Genomic DNA, 21,119 nt, shown 5'->3' with positions numbered 1-21,119 from the left:
AACACGCCTACCCACTTGAATCTGCTTTAGAAATGGTCTTTCGTGGCATTATATCCTGCAGAGATTCTTCCCATCTCTAAGAACATTTCCCAAGAGCACTTCCTTCTCTGGTAGCGTTGCCAACTCTGGGTTGGGGAATTCCTGGTGATCTGGGGTTGGAGCGTAGGAGAAAACAATTTTGGTGATGGGAGGGACCTCAGAAGGACATAACCTCACAGGGACCCCCTCTAAAGCAATTGTGTTCTCTGGAGGGAACAGACCTCTGTAGTCTGGATCTGAGTTGTAATTCTAAGAGATCTCTGGTCCCTCCCTGGAGGCTGACAATAAAGCAATAAAGTGACATTATGCTTCACAAGGGCATAATGTCACAGGGACCACTTTTAAAGCAATAGCACAATTGGAGGCTGGCCATCGAGCAATAAAGTGTGTAATACAAGTGCATAAAATAATTCACACTTCTCAAACTTCTACGTTTCAACTTAGGCAGATTGTAAGTGGATGGGCAGGAGGGATGGTGCTTGGCTCTTGTGGCCCTTCCTTGCATGCCCGGGGAAATGCCAATCACCACTTTGGAATCAGGAGGTGAATTCCTTCCAGGCCAGACTGGCCAAGGATTCTGATTGGGGGCGAGGGATCATCTGGGCTTGGAATTGGTGTCACTGTGGTTAGGCAGGTAGTTTCCTGTATTCTGAAGGGGGTTGGCCTAGATGACCCTGGAGGTCCCTTCCACCTCTATGATTCTATTATTCTGACTGGGCCGACGGGATCCACGCCAAACCCATTTGCTTTAAAAAAAAACCAGTTTGTTGTATTGTGTTGTTTTGATAACTTGCTGTGAAACAGAGACACTGCCTTTTACGCTTTCGGTGAGTTTCCTGCCTGACCTCAACTCAAACAGGAAATGCTGCCTCTGTTTAAATACCACACTATTTTTACCACCAACCAAACCTTCCAAGCAACTGAAGTCTTACTGTTATGTGTCTTACTGTTTTGGGGGAGGTTATGTAATTTCAAGTTTCCTTTATTTCAAAATATTTCATGTTATGTTGAATCAATCAAGAAACAAACTGATATAAATTTCGATTGCAAAGTGTGGTTATATACAAATGTGAATACAGAACAGTAAACAGGAAATGTATCTAATTTCAAAAACCTAGTTAAGACCTCCCCCCTCCACTAAGTCTTCAAAGTATCATCTATAATAAGCATTGGGAGTGCTTCAGTCTCTAAGAAAGAAGAACAGATTCTTGTGTCTACGCAGAATTTAAAAAAAAGAAGAAAAATAACATATTATTTCAAATCTATCTTTGCCATCTCTTAACCTGGAATCTAAAAGCTGCCAAGACTGTTCCAGGCATGGTTAGTTCCATAAACTTTAGAAAAGAGTTCCAAGTCTGTAAAAAAGAGTCTGTATTTTGATCCTTCATGATATTTCACAGCTTATCCAACTCTGCCATTGAAATTGCTCTTAGGAGCCAATCATCTATTGAAGTGGTCCCCAACTTTTTTATCACCGGGGACCGGTCAACCCTTGACAATTTTACTGAGGACTGAGGTACAACACGGTCGCCTGAGCCCCTGCTCCACTTGCTTTCCCGCTGGCACCCCTGACTTCCCGCCACCCTCTGGGGGGGGGCGTTGCCAGCAGCAGCTACGCAGTGCTATGCTGAGGGGGAGCCCCAGCCATGGTGGCCGCCGGAGAGCACCAAAGGTGAGCCGGCGGCAGAGTGGCAGGGCAGCCCCCGAGGCAGCAGCTGGGAAGGAGGACAAGGAAGAGCCGCGGCCCAGTACCGACTGATCTAGGGACCGGCACCAGTCTCCGGACTGGGGGTTGGGGACCACTGATCTATTGGAGGGATATCCTTTCCCTTCCATTTTTGCGCAAAAGGTAACCTAGTAGCCGATATCATGAACAGAATCAATTTATCTGGTTATTTGTTTTCACCATGTACAATACAAATAATTCTGGGGTGAGAGGAATCTCTATTTTAGTTATGGAAACTATCTTAGGCCCATTATGCACGGGCTGTACTGCCCGCATTGGCGGTGGCAGCACTTCGGGGAAAATCCCCAATAATGCTTGCCGCCGCCACCAGTGTGCCCAGGGCTACGGAAGGCCCGCATTAAGCAAACACGGGATCTTCCGTAGCTTCCTGGGTAAGCCGGGGCTGTGGCAGGCCAGCACTGTGCATAATCACCAGCACCAGGCCTGTCAGCCCGCCCAGGCCCGACCCTACGGTGTCCCTTAAGGGACACTGCATGCCCCTGTGGGCTCCGTGGAGCCACGGAGCTGGCAGGGGCAGCCCCCTGGCCCCACAAGTGTGTGTGGAGGGGGCCTGGCCCCTCCCCACCTCCCACACCCCTGCTGCTTCACTTATCTCGTCCGGCAGCGATCCGACCCTCCTGGCTCCGGTGTAAAGCGCGTGCACGTGCTACGTCAGGGCAACCCAGCATGCCCCACTCCCGTGTGTACATGGGAAACAGGGGGTATCATGCCCCGCCGCAACAGCACGGCACCAGCACAGGGAAGCTGCCACCATGCATAAAGGGTCTTAGTGTGTATCGTTTGCTAAAATGTTTTAGTGCAGTGGTCCCCAACCTGCGGGCCGCAGGCCGGTGCCGGGCCGCGAAGGCCATGGCGCCGGGCCGCGGCTCCCTCTCCCTGCCCCCCTTCAGTAAAATACTTCCCAGGCCCCAGCTTGCGACCCGGGAAGCTTCTTACTGCGGGAGGGCGGGGAGAGGGAATCAGGGTCGCGCCGCCCATCGCGCATGTGCGGCCGGGCCGTGCATGCACGAATGCGCCATGCGCTGCCGAAATTGCGCATGCGCTGCTCTTTTGCACATGCGCGAAAGTGCCACGCATGCACGATTTTGGCCGCGCATGCGCTATGCACAGGCACAGCCCGTGCATGCACGATGCACGGGCGGGGCAGTTGCCCTGCCGGTCCCCAGCCTCAGAAAGGTTGGGGACCACTGTGCTACATCATACGTTGGTCATTGCAATTTGGTGTAGGCTTATTTGGGAGTAAACCATGTGGGATGCGTGAGACTTTCAGCTGAGTAAACCTACAGAGGCTTGTGCTATTAGTCAGTTCTTTAGCTGTACAGCAAAGTGGCCCATGAAAGTGTGTTAGAACAGGCACAGTTATACGTATATACTAATAAAATGTCATTGAGTCACCATTTTTAGCCAGAGTGTGGGATTGTCTCCGTACTGATCATCAAGAGAATAGGACTGGGTTGAAGCCCAGCTTGCAGAACTGGTACCAAACCCTTTTGCCACTTGTACCATTGGTGGAACATTGTTCCCTCTTTTACCTGCAGGTAGGTTTCATGTTATTTGGTCAATATCATTTCTCAGACTCCTCTCTGCTTAAAGTAACAATAAACAGAAACATCCAGTTGGCACTGCTCTGGCCCATTGGTCCCCAACCCTGGTTCAAGGACCAGTACCGGCTCGTGGATCATTCGGTACCGGGCCGCGGCTCCTCCTTGTCCTCCTCCCCGGCTGCTGCCTCGGGGGCAGCCCTGACACTTTGCTGCCGGCTCACCTTTGGTGCTCTCCAGGGGCCACCATGGCTGGGGCTCCCCCTTGGTGTGGCACTGTACAGTTGCTGCTGGCAGCGCCCCCCAGTGGGCGGCGGGAAGTCAGGGGCACCGGCAGGAAAGCAAGTGGAGCAGGGGCTCAGGCAGTGGCAAAAGACTACTCCCCACCCCCCGGGCTTCAGTAAAATTGTCAAGCACTGACCGGTCCCTGGTGATAAAAAGGTTGGGGACCACTGTTTTAGTGGATTTGCATAGCCTTCACAGATGGAATAAAGATCCTTTTTTACAATTATATTTCCAGCAGATCAGAGAAATCGACTTATACATCAATTATAGTTTCCTTGGTGTCAGATAAAGTCTATAAAACATTTTATGATAACACTAAACTGGGAGAGGCAACAAACACACCAGAAGACAGAAGAATCAGAATACAAGATGATCTTGACAGGCTAGAAAACTGGGCAAAAATGATTTTTAATAATGATAAATGTAAAGTTCTCCATTTAGGTAGGAAGAATCATATGCATCACTATAGGATGGGAGAGACTTGTCTTTGCAGTAGTACGTGTGCAAAGAATCAGACCACACTTGGAGTACTGTGGTCAGACCACACTTGGAGTACTGTGTGCAGTTCTGGAGGCCTCACTTCAAGAAGGACGTAGATAAAATTGCAAGGGTACAGAGGAGAGCGACGAAGATGATCTGGGGCCAAGGGACCAAGCCCTATGAAGATAGGTTGAGGGACTTGGGAATGTTCAGCCTGGAGAAAAGGAGGTTGAGAGGGGACATGATAGCCCTCTTTAAGTATTTGAAAGGTTGTCACTTGGAGGAGGGCAGGATGCTGTTTCTGTTGGCTGCAGAGGAGAGGACGCGCAGTAATGGGTTTAAACTTCAAGTACAACGATATAGGCTAGATACCAGGAAAAAGTTTTTCACAGTCAGAGTAGTTCAGCAGTGGAATAGGCTGCCTAAGGAGGTGGTGAGCTCCCCCTCACTGGCAGTTTTCAAGCAAAGGTTGGATACACACTTTTCTTGGATGCTTTACGATGCTTAGGGCTGATCCTGCGTTGAGCAGGGGGTTGGACTAGATGGCCTGCATGGCCCCTTCCAACTCTATGATTCTATGATTCTATGATCTGGGGGTCTTTAGTAGACAATACAGTGAACATGAGTCAGCAGTGTGACTCGGTGGTGAAAAGGGATTTTGGACTGTATTAAAAGAACTATAGTGTCCAGATCATGCAAGGTGATGTTACCGCTTTACTCCCAGCATGGTTAGACTGTCAAACTAGGACCTGCTGCCTTACCACTCTGCACCACAAGAGGCCCATACAGAAGTAACTAAGCAATCACTAAATACTGGAGGGGTTCTGCAGTAAATCTTGTTTGTTACTCTTGGTTAAAAGGTCTGGTCGGCAAACTGTATCTTGAAAAAGATTAGCTCACCTCCCTTTCAGTATTTGCTTGGCTTGATTGTAGATACAGCTCTTCCACCCTTCCCATTACATGAAAACAGGAAGCGAATCTCCATGCTGTCTCCAGAAAGCCTGATTCTGTACTTACTTTATTTATTCCATTGTGGATCCTTCTGAATTCAGATTGATTTGAACTTGGGTCTTCCTCTATCCCCCCCCCCCCCCATTGAAACAGAAAAGTGTTCTGCACATGATTAGGGAAGCTCAGAAGGGGGGAGCCAAGCTCAGCAGGAGTCTCTTTCTTTCTTTTCTTGAAGCGGGGGCAGGAGAGGATTGGAGTCAGCAGAAGAGGGGAAATAAATCCAAGAGGCAAATCCCCGCCAAGAGAAGTTAGGGCTTCTGAAGCTTCACTAGGCCTGCACCACAATTTACTCAGATTTTTATTTCCGGCCACACCCGGAACCGGCTCATAGTGGGTTACAACCTAGTTCGTAACTGAAATCCCCAATAAAATCCCATTAAAATAAAATCAAAACAAGGACATAAAATCACAACTGGCAACCAGTGCAGCTGCCTCAGCACAAGCTGGATATGAGCCCTCCAAGGTGTGAGGACCCTAGCAGCTACATTTTACACCAGCTGCCATTTCTGGATCAAGGACAAGGGCAGGCCTGTGTCGAGCCAGTTACAGAAATCTAGTCTGGAGGTGACTGTTGCATGGATCACCATGGCCAGGTGATCAGAAGACAAGTAGGCCGCTAGTAGCCGTGCCTGGTAAAAGTGGGAAATTGCCTGGCGGGCTACACTCTTGACCTGTGCCTCCAAAGTCAGGGAAGCATCTAAGGTCACTCCCAAGTTCCTGGCCTGGAATGCGGTAGTAAGTTACATCCTGGACAGGGCGGGTAAACCTGCTTCCTTTCCTGTCCTCTGTCAGGAACCAAGCGGTTGACGCCTCACAGAATTATTCCCCAGACACCACTCTTGGCCACTGGGTTGAAGCTTTAAGTAAAAGTCTTTATTTGGAAGAATTCAGGCTCTACACATCATCTGTACTCGCAGACAGGAATCTTGGCAGAGACACCAGGATGGGGTTCACATAGAATATATACCTGGGCATGGAGAGGGGAGCAGGGAATTGGCTTTTGCTGGGAACCTGGGTTCACACAGGAAAAGAGCAATAGTGTTCTCTGATTTCAGAGGTGCAAAAGTCCACTCAGTTGGTCATCTATTTAGAAGGAGAAGGCAGCTTTGAAGTTGAGTGATAAGAAAGTACAGCAAGATAAGCCTTTGAAATGCAGGGAAAGGTTGGGAGGGGCACTGTGGAGAGGACCCAAGGAGGTGCCACAACCCAGTGGGAGATCCGGGAGCATGAATGAACAAGGTAAACAAAGGATGCGGGTCAGGAATTATGAGTTTCATGACACCTTCCAGTTCTCTAGCCATAGGATCTCCATCTTGGAGGGGTTGAGTTGCAGACATCTCTTCTCTAGCCATTCAGCCATGGCTTCCAAACATCTGTCAGGAATCAGGCTGAGCCCTGCCCACTGAGTCCGCGATAGAGACACATCCAAGACCCAACGGGTAGTTGCAAATCCAAGATGAGCTTTATTTGACAGAGTCCACAGAACGCTAAAGCAAGCCAAGATCTTCCTAAGCAAAGATCTTGATAATAACAAAGTACAAATGAGCAAAGCAGTTATAGTGCCCACCTAATAAGGGAGGGGGCACGGAAGCATTTCGGCGGGAGAGCGAGGGAACAGCAGAGGTAGGTAGATTCCCAAGCGACCAGATGGCCCGGAATCTTATCAAGCAGACTTAGAGTTGTCTCCACAAGGACACTTACAGTAAGATTGATACATTCGCATGGAGCATCTCCTGCTGGGAAAGGAAGGGAGGCTGAGAACTCGGCGATAGGTTTATTGCTTTATGGCCTTGGCCAGAACCGGCCGGAGAGATCTGAGAGGGCGCTGGAAACGAAACCTAGATGGAATGAATCGGGGTTCATGACAACATCTAGCAATTGGTTCCAGGGGGGATTCCGGGTGGCCATCCTTGAGGAGATGTAGCAGGGTGTCATCAGCATATTGATGACAGCCCAGCCCAAAACTCTGTACCAGCTGAAGATGCATGAAGATGTTAAAGAGCATGGGGGAGAGCACTGCATCCTGGGGAATTCCACAAGCGAGTAGATATGAATGTGACACAGCCACCCTATGGGTCCAGTTATGGAGAAAGGAGCATAACCAGCAGAGAGCTGTGCCCCGTATCCCCGTCCCAGAGAGTTGGTGGGCCAGTAACTCATGATCAACCACATCAAAGGGGGCTGACAGATCTAACAAAATGAGCATGGGTGACTCACCCTGATCCAGCTTGCAACATAGGTCATCCATCAGGGCGACCAGTACCATCTCCACCCCATGGCCAGGATGGAAGCCAGACTGATATGGATTAAGAGCTGAAATTTCCTCCAAGAATGCCAGGAGCTGGTCCACCACAGCCCTTTCAACTACCTTGCCCAGGAACACCAGATGCAAAACCAGGTTGTAGCTGGCCGGATTTTGCCAGTCCTGTGATGGCTTCTTCAGGAGAGGGCGCACCACTGCCCACTTTAACAGCTCAGGGAACTCCCCAGTAACCAGGGAGAGATTATAATATCCCTGAGCTGACTTCCTATCCACTGGCCACACGCTTTTGAGTAGCCAAGATGGGCACTGATCAAGGGGACAAGTGGAAGCCTTGACTGACCCCAGAAACATGTCCACTTCGGGTAAAGAGAGCCATTTGAAGCCATCAAACGTCACCTCCAAAGGCAGCACACAGGCCTCCAATTCATTTATTGTATCAACCATAGTCGGAAGATCCCAGCCAAGTGACAAGAGACCGAATACCCTAAACCAGTGGTCCCCAACCTTTTTATCACTGGGGATCGGTCAACGCTTGGCAATGTTACTAAGGCCTGGGGAGGGGTAGTCTTTTGCCAAGGGACATTGCCGCTGCCTGAGTCCCTGCTCCGCTGGCTTTCCCGCCAGCCCCCCTGACTTTCCGCCACCCACTGGGGGGTGCTGCCAGCAGCAGCTGTGCAGTGCCACGCTGAGGGGGAGTCCCAACCATGGTGGCCGCCGGAGAGCACCAAAGGTGAGCCAGCGGCAGAGTGGCAGGGCAGCCCCTGAGGAGGCGAGGAGGAGCCGCGGCTCGGTACCAACTGTTCCACGGACCAGTACCGGTCCCCGGGCTAGGGACAGCTGCACTAAACCATTGAGCCTGGTGAGAGCTAGCGGACAAAAAATCCCGCTTTACTACTTTACTACTTTACTACTTTACTACTTTACCTGCAGTGTCAACAAGGGATGCACAAAAACCATATTTCCGTGGCTTATGGCCGAACCATGAACCAGTAGGGTGGTTTGCAAATTGATCCACCTGATGGTTTAAATCTCTCTGAGCTCTTTTGCAGCAGAAGAATCTGCTCTCTGACTCTTTACACGCTGGAGGTTTCATGCCGGGCTCCAGCCTGGAGTTTTAGTTGTGGAAGGTTGCCCCACCTCTTCCTGCACCGACATGAAGGAGCATTTGGCCTGGTGCACCTCATCCGCCCCCCAATTTGTGCTCCTGCATGGGAGCTGGGGCAGTAAAGTCCCCTGTGCGTAAACGGTCTCTGCAATCAGTGATTTGGCCCAGGCTGCAGGATTCCAATGGCTGGAGCCATTTACTATTCACTTTCTGATCCCCACCTCTACTTGCCGGGAAAAGGGTCATCCCCACAGGCAGACACTCAGCCCAGTCTGGTGTAGTGGTTAGGACTGCAGATTTCTCATCTGGCATGCCAGGTTCGATTCTGCACTCCCCCACATGCAGCCCGCTGGGTGACCTTCCGCTCACCACCGCACTGATAAAACTGTTCTGACTGAGCAGTGATTTCAGAGCTCTCTCAGTATCACCCACCTCACAGGGGGTCTGTTGTGGGGAGAGGGAAGGGAAGGCGATCGTAAGCTGCTTTGAGACCCCTTCAGGTAGAGAAAAGCGGCATGTAAGAACCAACTCTTCCTGTTCTGCGGATTGCAGCCTTGAAATGTCTCGAGCCATTTACACCCGACTTCCTGTTTCTCACTGGTGCTCAGAGGGAGCAAAAGTGTCCCAGCAAGGAGCAGACATGTGTGTGTTAGGATTGCCAGGTGCCCTCCTTCGGCCACCAGTGGGGGGGGGGTAGAATAGGGCTGTTCCTGGAGATCTGGGGAGGACGGGGGACAATGCCACTGAATTCATATTCCAAAGTATCCACTTTCTGCAGGGGAACTTCTCACTCTTGGAGATGAGCTGAAATTCTGGCTGAATCCCCTGACCCCATGTGGAGGCTGGCATCCCTAGGATGCCCAATCAAGTTTATGATGTGTTTTTGTTGAAACTATCCAGCCAGTTTACATTCAAGAAACCATGTGATTTATTCTCTCTAAGTTGCCTGACACCACAGAAGGCTTCTGGTGCTATATAAAGCGCTTGCTTTCTTTTTCGGTGTTCGTGAGAGTTGCAAGGAGCAGTGAAAGCAGAAACCCTCATCCCCAGCATCCAAAATCATCTCTGGGCTGTAAGGGTAAGTAGAGTTCTCCTGCTATCCAATTTCTTGGTAGGCTCAGGGGAGGGGGGTCCTTCACAAGCCTCTCTGTTCTGGGATTTAAAATCTCTGTGAACGTATTTTAAGAACTCTTTCAACAAAGGCATGCCATGCCCCTTTCACATGCTCGGAAGGTTTGCTGGTTAAAAAAAACAGTGCAGTACTTAAACCCAGGCAACATTTTATATTGGGGGTGGGGGGGAGGGCAGAAGGAAGACTCACAGGGAGGGCAAATGGCAAGCTCAATTGTAAAGGCAGTGAACTTCCACACTTACGCAGGGCCTGTAAGACTGAGCTCTTCCGCCAGGCTTATAGTTAAGTAAGAAGATCAGGCCCCCCCCCCAACAAACTGGCAGTAGAGAGTGTCACCCCCCCCTCCCATAGTTGAGGATGCGGAGACTAAATGAGTAAGATTAAGCCATCATTGTTGCCACTGTGACCAATGGTTACCAACTATTGTAAATTTACTGGAACTTATTGTTATTTTATGGTTTTTAGGGGATGGGGTTATGTAAGCTGCCTTGAGCCTTCGGGGGGGAGGCGGGGTATAAATACAACAACAACAACAACAACAACAATAATAATAATAATAATAGGTCTTCAAAACAGGAAGCTTCTGGTTTTGCTCAAAAGGAAACAGACAAAGGGATTTACTGAACACAGTATGCGTCCAAGGGCACCCTTAAGACCACTAAATTATACTCTTGGTGCAAGCTTTCGTGTGCATGCACACTTCCTCAGACAATTAAAGGGGGCTACTTATCCCTTTGGCAGGGATCCCTACTGCTCCATTTATGCACAGCTAAGGGTGCCAGGAAGGATCTGGAGATCTCCCAGAATTACAGTTTGGTGTAGTAGTTAGGAGTGCGGACTGCTAATCTGGTGAGCCGGGTTTGATTCTGTGCTCCCCCAAATGCAGCCAGCTGGGTGACCTTGGGCTCCCCACGGCGCTGATAAAGCTGTTCTGACTGAGCAGGAATATCAGGGCTCTCTCAGCCTCACCTCCCTCACAGGGTGTCTGTTGTGGGGAGAGGAAAGGGAAGGCGAATGTAAGCTGCTTTGAGACTCTTTCTGGTAGAAAAAAGCAGGATATAAGAACAAACTCTTCTTCTTCTTCTTCTTCTTCTTCTTCTTCTTCTTCTTCTTCTTCTACAAGGGAATTCCTGATGACATTTGTCAGCTCCTCTGGAGTAAAGGCACCCTTTGGAGGATGGTTGCTGAAGCATTATGTCTTGCTGAGGCCCCTTCTCAGGATCCATGCCCAAAAACCTTAGGAATGTTGCAAGCCAGAGTAGTTCCCCCCGCCCAAATTGCTAATTAGAGAGGAGGTCCCAGGGGTGCAACTTCATTGCTGATCTCCCTCCCACCTGACAGTGCATGTTCCCTTCATGACATGTGTCTCTGCATATCCTTTCTCTTCATGGCCTCCATCCTCAAGCCAAGAGTATCTCTCTGATTTTTGGGCCATCTCCACACCATTTTTGGTACCTATGGCAGCCCAGTTTCAAAATGCCACGCAGAATGTTGGCAGCACCTTCGATCTCTTTGCTTCCTCAGTTCTCCATCCTGCCCGTTTGTTCCTTCCGCGCAATTTGGGCTTTTTAAATATGTGGGGCAGACTGACAGGCCTAGTATGAAGAGTTAGCACGGCAATCTTACTAAGAGTTTAAAAGCTTTCTGAAGGATTGTAGTTCTGTTTATTAATAGGCTTGGCCACTCTGGGTGCTTTTCTTGTAAGGCTGTTTTTCATCCTTGAAATGATGGTTGCAAAATCCCCCCTGGCTGGCAGCAGGGCTGGGCAGGCTGGGATGCAGTTGCTAGTTCCAGGTGGGGAAACTCTTGGAGATTTGGGGATAGACCCAGGGGAGGACAGGGACTTCAGTGGGAGTCCAGCTTCCAAGGCATTAATTTTCTTCAGGGAACCCAAGCTCTGTAGTCTGGAGATGAGGGGTAATTTTGGGAAATCCCTAGTTCCCACCTGGAGGCTGGCACTCCTATCTGAAATTCGTATCTTTAGTAATGAATATTTGTGCTCGGGATCAGAAAGTCAATAACGTTTCTAACCTGCATTCCCAAAAGATAAATATAGCGGCTGACAAAAAGTTAAGCTACTTCCAGGAAATCATCGCTCTGTTCTTGGCTGGGCCACACAGGGCTTTGGGTTGTAAACGTATGTATTTTCTTTTTCCTTTTCATCCAGACGCCAGACTCTTATTTATTAAGTAACACAGAAGAGACAGGAGACCATTTCTCAGAAAGTCCACCCAGACAAATACCTAACGGCCACAGATTCTCCTGTTTCTTAAGAAAAAAAAATTAAAGAAGAAGAAGAAGACATCCCTTAGCTAAAACCAGTAAGCCAGTCTCTCTTGATACCAAACTTCTTCACAGGCCATGCAGTTTATCAGAACCTGCAATATCCAGTGGTTGTTTTTTTTTAATTAAATATTTGTTTTATTTTTATACGGAAAAAGGTAGAAGATGCAGGGATCGAATGTCAGATATGGAAGGGGGAAGGTAGGGGGAGGTTCACGATTTTTTCCCTTTACAGTCTCGTCCTTAAGTTACAACACAGTGTTCTTTATGAATCTTAGCACTTTAGGTAGACATTCCCAGCATTGCTGAAACTCTTTTGATGACTTGATTTAAAATGCTCATCGGTTTCGCTGTTGATACGAACGTATTCAAATTGTCTATCCATTCTTCTGGTCCAGGTGGGGACGGTTGACTCCATCTGGTCGCAACAATTAGTCTTGCAGCAGCTGTGGCATAAAAGAATATTCTTGTAGCTGCTTCGGTAGGTTGGGAGGGAACCCGCTATCTCCAGTGCTGATATTCCAAATAATTAATTCCACAAAAAAACAAGGTCATGCAACTCCTTTCAGGAAAGTGGAAATTGGGGTGGGAGGGAAGGGCCCTCATTAGAACCACCATTTTGTATTTGAGTCGGGGGCAGGAGGAGCCCAGATTGCTAGAAGGTGTGGGAGGCGTGTGAAAAGGCCAATGAGGTGGTGCCTTTGAAGAGTGTTTGTCATCATTTGTTTTTCCCTTGTGATAACTATAGTAAGGTTGTCTCTATAGATGAAAAAGACACAGTTTATTTTGCAGTCGAAGGTCTTCACGGCTGGAATCAACTGGCTTTTGTAGTTTTCTCAGGATGCTGGGGCCTGTTCTGGCACCACCCTCCCCAAACTCCACCCACAGAGCTCCAAGCATTCCTCCCTCCGGGGCAGTAACTCTGTCAAAGAAAGATCTACTCTTGAGCTCTTGTTCCTCAGACCATTTCTGCATTAGGAGACACCCCCTCTTTTAGCCTCCCTTTGGATTTCATTTGAAAACTGCAATTGGGCTTCAGTATAGCTGCATTTGGGCTTTCCTCAGGCTGAAATTGGGTTTTCCCAGGCCGAAATTCACAACATGCTTTTTGCACTGAGTCTGATGGAGGCAGCCTCCCATCATGCTTGGTTTTTGCAAAACGTTGCCTGCGTGCACCTTTGTTGTCATTGCATCCCTTAATCCAACCATTCTGCACCCTTGCTCTCTTTGCCCTCTTCCCCCCAAAGTGTCCTGAATGTAATTTTTAAAAAATCCAGGGCTATAATGGTATCTAATATAATAAAACTAGAGGCAAAGCCCATTGTATGCAGAAATATAATGGGCGCTAACCTTTCCCTGCAGGGAGCCCTGCCGCGCAGCTGGCGGGGGCTCCCTTGGCTGGCGGCCTGACGTCAGGCCACCGACAAGGGAGCAACTGCGAGCAGCGCTCCTTGCGGCTCGCAGTTGCTCCCTTGTCGGCAGGGCGGGAATCGGCCACGAAGCGCCTGCCGATTGGCCCAGCCGATGGTCTGTCCGGAGGAAGGGGCCAATCGGCACCCTTCCTCATCCTGGACAGAGCCTGCCCTAACTCCTTCCCCTAAGCCCTTACAGCTTTATTCAGTCCGCGGCGCCCGTGGCGCTGCGGGCTGTGTAAAGATGTGCAGGGTACTTCTCACAGTGTGGCCATCCCTTTCTTCTAGCTGCTGCTGGGGTCTGGGAGGCTGCCCATTGCCACCACACACATGTCTCTGTGGATGCTGCCTGCCTCCTGACCATGCCCTTTACTCCTCTTGCCCATGCAGAGACAGCCCACCCATCTCCTCCGCCCCTACTGCCACCTGCCCTCCAGTCAAGACCGCAAGATAGTGCTTTCCACACTGACCTGCTTCCTCCATGTCGGGCAGCTGCCTGGGTCCCCCTGCTCCTGTGGTGATGGTGGATGCTGGGGGCTGCACCTGCATGGAGAACTGGCAGCTAGAGCCAGTGGAAACTCATGCTTTTCCGGCACCCAGCATGGGACCTGTGTGGCCTCCAGCCCCCCCCCCCCCACAGCCTGGAGGGCACCTTCTACCTCCAGGGTTGCTTTAAATGTAGACTAGGAGTGGCCTCCGCCCTTCCTCCCGTGCTCCCAAGACCAGCATGGGGAGAGCGCCGTGTGGGATGCAATTCTAAGTGCCACTTTACAGGCTGCCTTGGGGCATGCTACAACATTTGACCTCCGACCCCCTCTCCCCGACCTCACAAATGCGGCTCCAGCTGCAGGGAGACCATCCCTGCTTCTAACCCAGTTTTAAGGTATCCTTTACCCCCTGCTTCTAGCCAGTTTCTAAAACGGGCTTTGCCCCAAGTAACTCAATACTTTTGGATGAGTGATGGAAAAGCCAAAGGAAATACCAGTCTTGCAGTGTGCTTTAAAAACGACAACACTATATCCCCTCTATTTCTTACTTTTCTGTATTTATATGCTGCCCTTCTTCTGGCATGAAAATCAAATGCATCAAGTACAGATCTAAATTTTCACCAGTGGAGGAATGCTTTTTTTAATGTAAGAAAAGACAATTCCCCACACAATGAAATCTAGAATTTCAGGGGGGGGGGAAATGTCCTTTCATCTTTATCCTTCATGAGGTAACAAACATTATCCTTCTGATCTTATTCAGGTCAACTGAACCATCCCGAAGAGCAGCTATGGCTGGGAGCAACTCTAAAGAATTCATAACAAAGGATCTTGCTGAGATGAAGGCCTTTTTGGGACAAAGAGATCTCCAAAGTGCATTAGCAAGTGTTGAGAAAGAGTTAAGATTATTGAAGGACACAAGACTTGATATTGCTTTCACAGGGGTTTCAGGGGCCGGTAAATCTTCCCTTGTGAACGCATTTCGGAATATCTCAGATTATGAAGAAGGTGCAGCTAAAACTGGGGTGAACCAGACTACTATGGATCCAGAAGGATATCCCCATCCTCAGTTCCCAGAACTAACATTATGGGATCTACCAGGAATAGGGACCCGTGAATTTAAACCAAAAGAATACCTAGAAAAGGTAAATTTTAACAGGTATGACTTCTTCATCATTGTTGCCTCAGAACGCTTCACCATAAATGACTCAATGCTGGCCTCAGAAATTCAGAAGACGAATAAGAGATTTTACTTTGTTCGCACCAAAGTGGATCAGGCTATAGAGTCTGAAAGAAGGAAGCCAAACTTCTGTGAGAAGCAGACGCTGGAAGTGATACGTAAATACTGCCTTGGCAATTTGAAAGAAGAAGGGGCAGTCAATCCAAGGGTTTTTCTCGTATCCAGCTGGCATTTGAATATGTACGATTTCCCTCTCCTGCAGAAGACCCTAGCAGATGAACTGAATGATCTCAAGAGACCTCTTCTAATTATGGCAATGCCTGCTTTCTCAAGAGAACACCTGCAAGAGAAAAAGGCTGCTATGGAGTCCCTTATCTGGAAAAAAGCCCTTTTGTCTTGTGGCATTGGGGGCATTTCTGTCCCAGGTCTCTCTCTTCTTTTTGATATCGCTCTCCTGGTGTCAACATTGAAGGATTTCTGCAAGGCCTTTGGCTTGGATGAAGATTCCCTCTGTAACCTTGCCCAACGGGTTGGCAAACCTGTCGACGTTCTGAAATCTGCTGTCAAGAAGACTCCTCTGGCCAACCAGATCAACCCAGAATTAGTGCAGTCTCTGTCGTCCAAGTCACTGTTGGTTTCCTCTGCAATGGTGCTGGAAGAGCTTTCAGATTTCATACCTGTCATTGGCTCTGTAGTTGGTGCAGCTAATTCTTTTGCCACCACATTCTACATGCTGAAGCGCTTCCTGGAAGATGCAGTGGAAGATGCTGAGAGTCTTCTGGCAAAATTGGCTGAGTAAAGTTCCTCTTCAAAAGATTCTGCCATTAACCTTCATTTCCCTGTGGCCAGCAAGGAAAAGTTCTGCTTCTTAGAGGTGCTTCCAATCTCAGGTCCCTCTTATTTTTGTCATTGGCCTCTTGGTGGACATGATGAAAACGTTCTGCAAGGCCTTTGGCTTAGATGAAGAATCCCTCAGTAATCTTGCTGTGGGCTGGGAAATCTGTTCCCAAAAAGGCCATCTAGTCCATTCCCCTGTTCAATGTAGGAACAGCCTAAAGCATCCATTAAATGTATCTGTCCAGCCACCAATTGAAGACTGCCTCTGAGGGGGAGCTCAATACCTCCTTGGGCAGCCGATTCCACTGCTGGACTCTGACTGTGAACATTTCTTTCCTGATATCAAGCCTTTTAACAAGTAGTTTAAAGCCATGTGGGGGGGGGGTTCTGGCAAAAATTTGCTGAATCAAAATCCCACTGAAAAATCGTTTTGAACCTCCCTTGGGTAGGGAAAAGCGGCATATAAGAACCAACTATTCTTCTTCTTCATTTAATCTTCATTTCCAGATGGTGACTGGTGTACATATGTCCCATATCTGCATCTTTCTTGATTTTCTCTGTGCCTTAGACCATTTATTTGTAGAGTGTGAGATTGCTTGTGCAGTATATTGTACCACACTGCTTTCCAATAAATCTTTTGATTTGTATCAGTAACACCTTGCATTCTGTGTTTTTCTATTGACGGACATGTACCCATCAGGGTGGAGTAACACTAAACTCTTGCTTAGTGGCTCCTGATGAAGTATTGCAAATGCGTCAATGCCATTGTTTGTGACACAAGGCTGACTAGGGCTGAATCTGCACAGAGATTTATTCTAATCCCAGGTTGATTCAGTATGTGCTGTCTACACAGAATGTGATTTCCATTTTTATTTTGGGCAATTTAAATTTTTCATCTTCAACATGCGATATTCTGGAGTGGATATCACCCTCGATATTTGAAAGACCAGCATGAGTAAGCATGCAGCTGTCTCTGCTTTCCCTGAAATAACTTGCTGCCGAGCCTCCAATGATGTAGAAAAGCCCTGACTGACCAGGGCATCAGTTCCTGGTTCCCATGTTGCAAAGCTTCCCTTAAAGGAGAAGCCCTAACCTCTCTCAGCAGAAGCTTAACAGATACTTGTGAGGAAGGTGGAGCTGAGAGAACTCTGTGACTCTGAGAGAACTCTCAGAATCACTTTGTATGTTTCTTAAATCAATATGGATTAAAATATCTGTAATATTTTAGGTCTCTTTAAGGCTATTAGGGGTGGTTCAGAACACACAAAAAGGTCTTCAATCAATCTCCAAAAATTATAAATGGCATTATCACCACCTCATTACTTAGAAGATAAGATGACTCTATATGTCCTTAAATCTCCTGCAAAGATCATTAGCCTGAACTTCATACATATTAGCTGATGAATCATTTTGTTTAAGCCTCAGAAATGGGCTGAAGGGTAAATTCTGTTTCAAATGCCTGGGGTGAAAAGAGCTATAATGCAATAAAGAATTCCTATATGTAGATTTTCTATACAGTTCAAAACAATATTTCCATTTGGTACAACAATCAAGGCCAGGTCCAAAAAAGGCATGTTTTGTTTACCAAAATATCCAGTAAATCGAATATTGGGATGAAAACAATTAACCCACTGAAGAATCAAAGGAATCTGATCCCGATTATGAACCATACTAAACAGATCATCAATAAATTTCCCAAAGTAAATCATTTCATTTATAAATATTTTTTTCAGGATTAAAGATGAACTCCCTTTCTATATTAGCCATAAAGAGAATTGCAATGGGTGGAGCTGTTGAACATCCCATCCTAACACCTTTTTTTCTGGAGAAAAGAACGGTCTTGAAAATGGAAAAAACTTATGCTCCAAAATAATATCAGTCAAATCCATCAAAAAATCTGTAGGGGATCAATCACCTGTCTAGAATTCAAAGTGTCTTCAATCACTACGCTATCTTGTTCTAATGGAATAGAAGTATATAATGACAGAATATCTGCTGGGCAGATATACTTATCCACAGAAACTGTCATCACCTCAAGTATCTTTATAAGATACGAAGAATCCCTAATTCATGATGGAATTCCAGCAGTAAAGGGCAACAAAAAAGAGTCCAAAAATTGCACTAGTGGCTTCAAAAGTCACCCTGCAGGAGGTCGGGAGGAGGGAACCCTTCCTGGTGGATCTTATGGAGGGCATAGAATAATGGTACCCCATGGCATCTGCAAATAAGGAACAGTGCTGTCTGTCTATTTTTCCAGACCCCACTGCTCCATCAATAACTATTCTAATAAGATGTGATACCTCAGGGGTTGGATCCTTATCCAAGGGAGTATATGCAGTGGAATCACTTAAAAGTTCATCCACCATCTTTATGTAATCTTCCATATTTATAACTACTAGTGTGCCCCCTTTATCTGCCTGTTTAAAAACGATGTCCTCTCTTTTGGATAACTCTGAAATAATTTCCCTGCGTTCTTGGGATACATTGTTCAAAACGGGCAAAGGTTGTTCTTGTTAAATGGTCTTCATTTCATTTTGAAAGCATCGACAGAAATTATTTATAGCTGGTAAGTCAACAGGTGGTATAAGGTCTAAATGGAGATTGTTCCACTTCATCCAAAATGTACTCTGAGCTTGAGTTGTCTAATCAATTTATATAAATCAACTTGAGTATTGAAAGCATGATATTTAGGTGTAGGAACAAAATTAATACCATATTGTAACACTTCTAATTCCTCTCTAGTTAGACTTGTATCAGAAAGATTAACTACTAAATTCTCCTTTTCCCCCTGTTGTGACATTCCCAAAATTCCCGTCATTACATTATAAATGGTCCAGAGGATATTGTAAATTTCCTCTCAAGGTATGGTCTTCACTGTCCACTTCCATCCCCTGAAGTGCCTGTAGACTCCTTGGTAGAGTCAAGCTCAGTACTAGTATCAGGACAAGTAACCCTCTTATTTGTTTTAATAGGACGAATTCCAGACAACCAACGGAATGTATTTGTGCTTGAATAATCATGGGTGTCCTGCAGAAATTTATTTTTCTTTACCTCTAGAATTTGATCTGAAATCTTCTTAACAGTCAGTTCTAATTCTAAAGATCTTTCAAAGCTTTCAGATGTCACCTGGGATTTAATGCCGTCTAATTTAGATGGATATTCTGCCTTCAACTTAGGCATTTTTGCTACAGACTTCTCGATCATAAGCAACATCAAACCACGAGAACACTTATTAAGTACCGCCACCCAACTATTCTTAAATTCCTCATCCTCAGCAAAGAGTGTAGGAGCCTTCTGTGGGAATTTATGGGATGTAAGATCATGGATAGCATTCCTCCCAGAGTGGGAAAAAGCACATATGTATAAAGTTGTAAAAACTTCCCAGAGTAGAAGGGAGGGAAATGCACATGGATAAAGCATGGAGTTATAGAGGATGGTAAGCATTCTATGTTAGTGAAGAAAGGGGTATGACACGTGTTTTAAATGCTGTTTTTAAGAATCGACAAGAGCTTTGCTAAGTCAATGCAATACAAAAACCTTTAATGGCATCCATAATATATTATATCCATAATATAAAGCAGTATACAAATTAATTCTGTAATACAGATCTATAAAGCTGTAAAAAACTCACAGCTTTGCTAAGTCACAGTGTGCAAGCAAAACTGTAGTTTTTGACCTCTTGAGCAAACAATCTTCCCCTTAGAAGAAGAGGCACAGTCCTGTTGAATCAGACAGAGATTCCCATGAGGCTGGGACACCGAAACAACTGCATGGGGCAATGGTGCTTCATCTCCAAATGTGGTGGTGCCCTCAAGTGCCATAGGCAGTCTGTTCTCTGCAGCTGAAAGTACCCCTGTCTCAGGCTGGTCTTTCTTATTTATTAATTAATTACATTTATTTGCGGTTGGGATGAGAGAGATTCAGACACACACAGGTATCCGAGTGTAAGGGAAGTCTGCTGACTTTCAGCCACGCTCCCCCCGAAGAACGGCACCTTTTATTAACGTCACTTGCACATAACATGTATCTCTTTTGGCCTTCAGGCCGGTACTCAAACCCAGAAGCTTCTTGCATGTAAGCGTACAAGCAGCTATTGTTCTTTGTGCTTTCTACTTGCATTGCGATAACAGCGTGTTCAGCAGTTCACTTTAGCAACACACACACAAACACACTAGGGTCTTCTGCTAGGGTCTTCTGCAGGAGAGGGAAATCGTACATATTCAAGCGCTTCCTGGATATGAGAAAAACTCTTGGATTGACCACCCATCCTTCTCCCAAATTGCCAAGGCAGTATTTACATATCTCTTCCAGAGTCTGTTTCTCACTAAAGTTTGGCTTCTCTCTTTCATTATCTATAGCCTGATCCACTTTGGCGAACAAAGTAAAATCTCTTATTCATCTTTTGAATTTATGAGGCCAGCATTGTATCATTGTCGGTAGGTATAACACAGTATGCAACTGTCAGGAGGATAGAGAAAGCCCAGAAAGATATGTATATGGTAGGAGTATATAGGTATACATAACTATGGATCTACAGTACAGTTTTCAACTCATCCTCCATGGAAAACACATTGGGCAGTCAAAACATGAACCAGAAACATGCATGCATTGCTAATACTCTTGAAACGAAAGGTTACAACTATGAGAGCTTCCTGAATGACTGGAAAGCCTGTTAGTCAGTCTAAATCCTAAAAATTCCAGCTGCCACTCCACCACCCTCCTGCCCTGCCCTGTTCCCTAGCAAAACGGCCTATGCAAGGATCTATAGTGGTTGGTAGGACAGGATTTTCCATCAGGCTTATGGTTATCGGTCTCCTGAAAATTGAGGAGGAAGAAGGACAAGGTGAGAAAAAGTCATTGGAGAAAAACATCTTTCAGGCAGGTGGACCCTATAAGGTAGATGCTGCTGCCCAATTCCCTTCCTCCTGAATTTTTTCTTCATTTCCATTGGTTGGTGGTACCATGCATGGACTTAATTCTTCCATTGTTTATTGCTCACTTTGGCACCCAGGGGACTGGAAATCCCCATTCCCCATAATGCCTTCCAGTTGCCCAGAACAAGATGCCAGTTGGAGCTCATGAGAGCCAGCTTGGTGTAGCGGTTAAGAGGGGCAGCTTCTAATCTGGTGAGCCGGATATGACTCCCTGCTCCTCCACAGGCAGCCAGCTGGGTTGACTTGGGCTCATCATAGCCCTTCTAGTATTGTTCTCACAGAGTAGTCCTGTCAGAAGCTCTCTCAGATTTCACCTGCCTCACAAGGCATCTGTTGTGGGGAGAGGAAGGGAAGGTGACTATTTCTGGAAGAGCAAAGCAGGATA

General features: G+C 47.0%; 1 protein-coding gene across 2 annotated transcripts; it reads left to right on the top strand.

Moving 5' to 3' along the window:
- Positions 1–9,405: 9,405 nt before the first annotated feature.
- Positions 9,406–16,454, top strand: LOC143837036 (interferon-inducible GTPase 5-like). Of its 2 annotated transcripts, XM_077336451.1 has the most exons (3): positions 9,406–9,549; positions 11,771–11,924; positions 14,547–16,454. In XM_077336451.1, the coding sequence occupies exon 3, from the start codon at positions 14,575–14,577 to the stop codon at positions 15,760–15,762; it is 1,188 nt and encodes a 395-aa protein (XP_077192566.1). In that variant the 5' UTR covers positions 9,406–9,549; positions 11,771–11,924; positions 14,547–14,574; the 3' UTR covers positions 15,763–16,454. The 2 variants fall into 2 exon arrangements, with proteins under 2 accessions (XP_077192566.1, XP_077192567.1); XM_077336452.1 differs by lacking the exon at positions 11,771–11,924 and having other exon boundaries at positions 9,440–9,549.
- Positions 16,455–21,119: the final 4,665 nt, after the last annotated feature.

Source organism: Paroedura picta, chromosome 5 (genome assembly GCF_049243985.1).
Source record: "Paroedura picta isolate Pp20150507F chromosome 5, Ppicta_v3.0, whole genome shotgun sequence".
NCBI classification, from domain to species: Eukaryota; Metazoa; Chordata; class Lepidosauria; order Squamata; family Gekkonidae; genus Paroedura; species Paroedura picta.
Note: the sequence above shows the minus strand (reverse complement) of the source record. Positions and strands in the feature narration are given on the sequence as shown.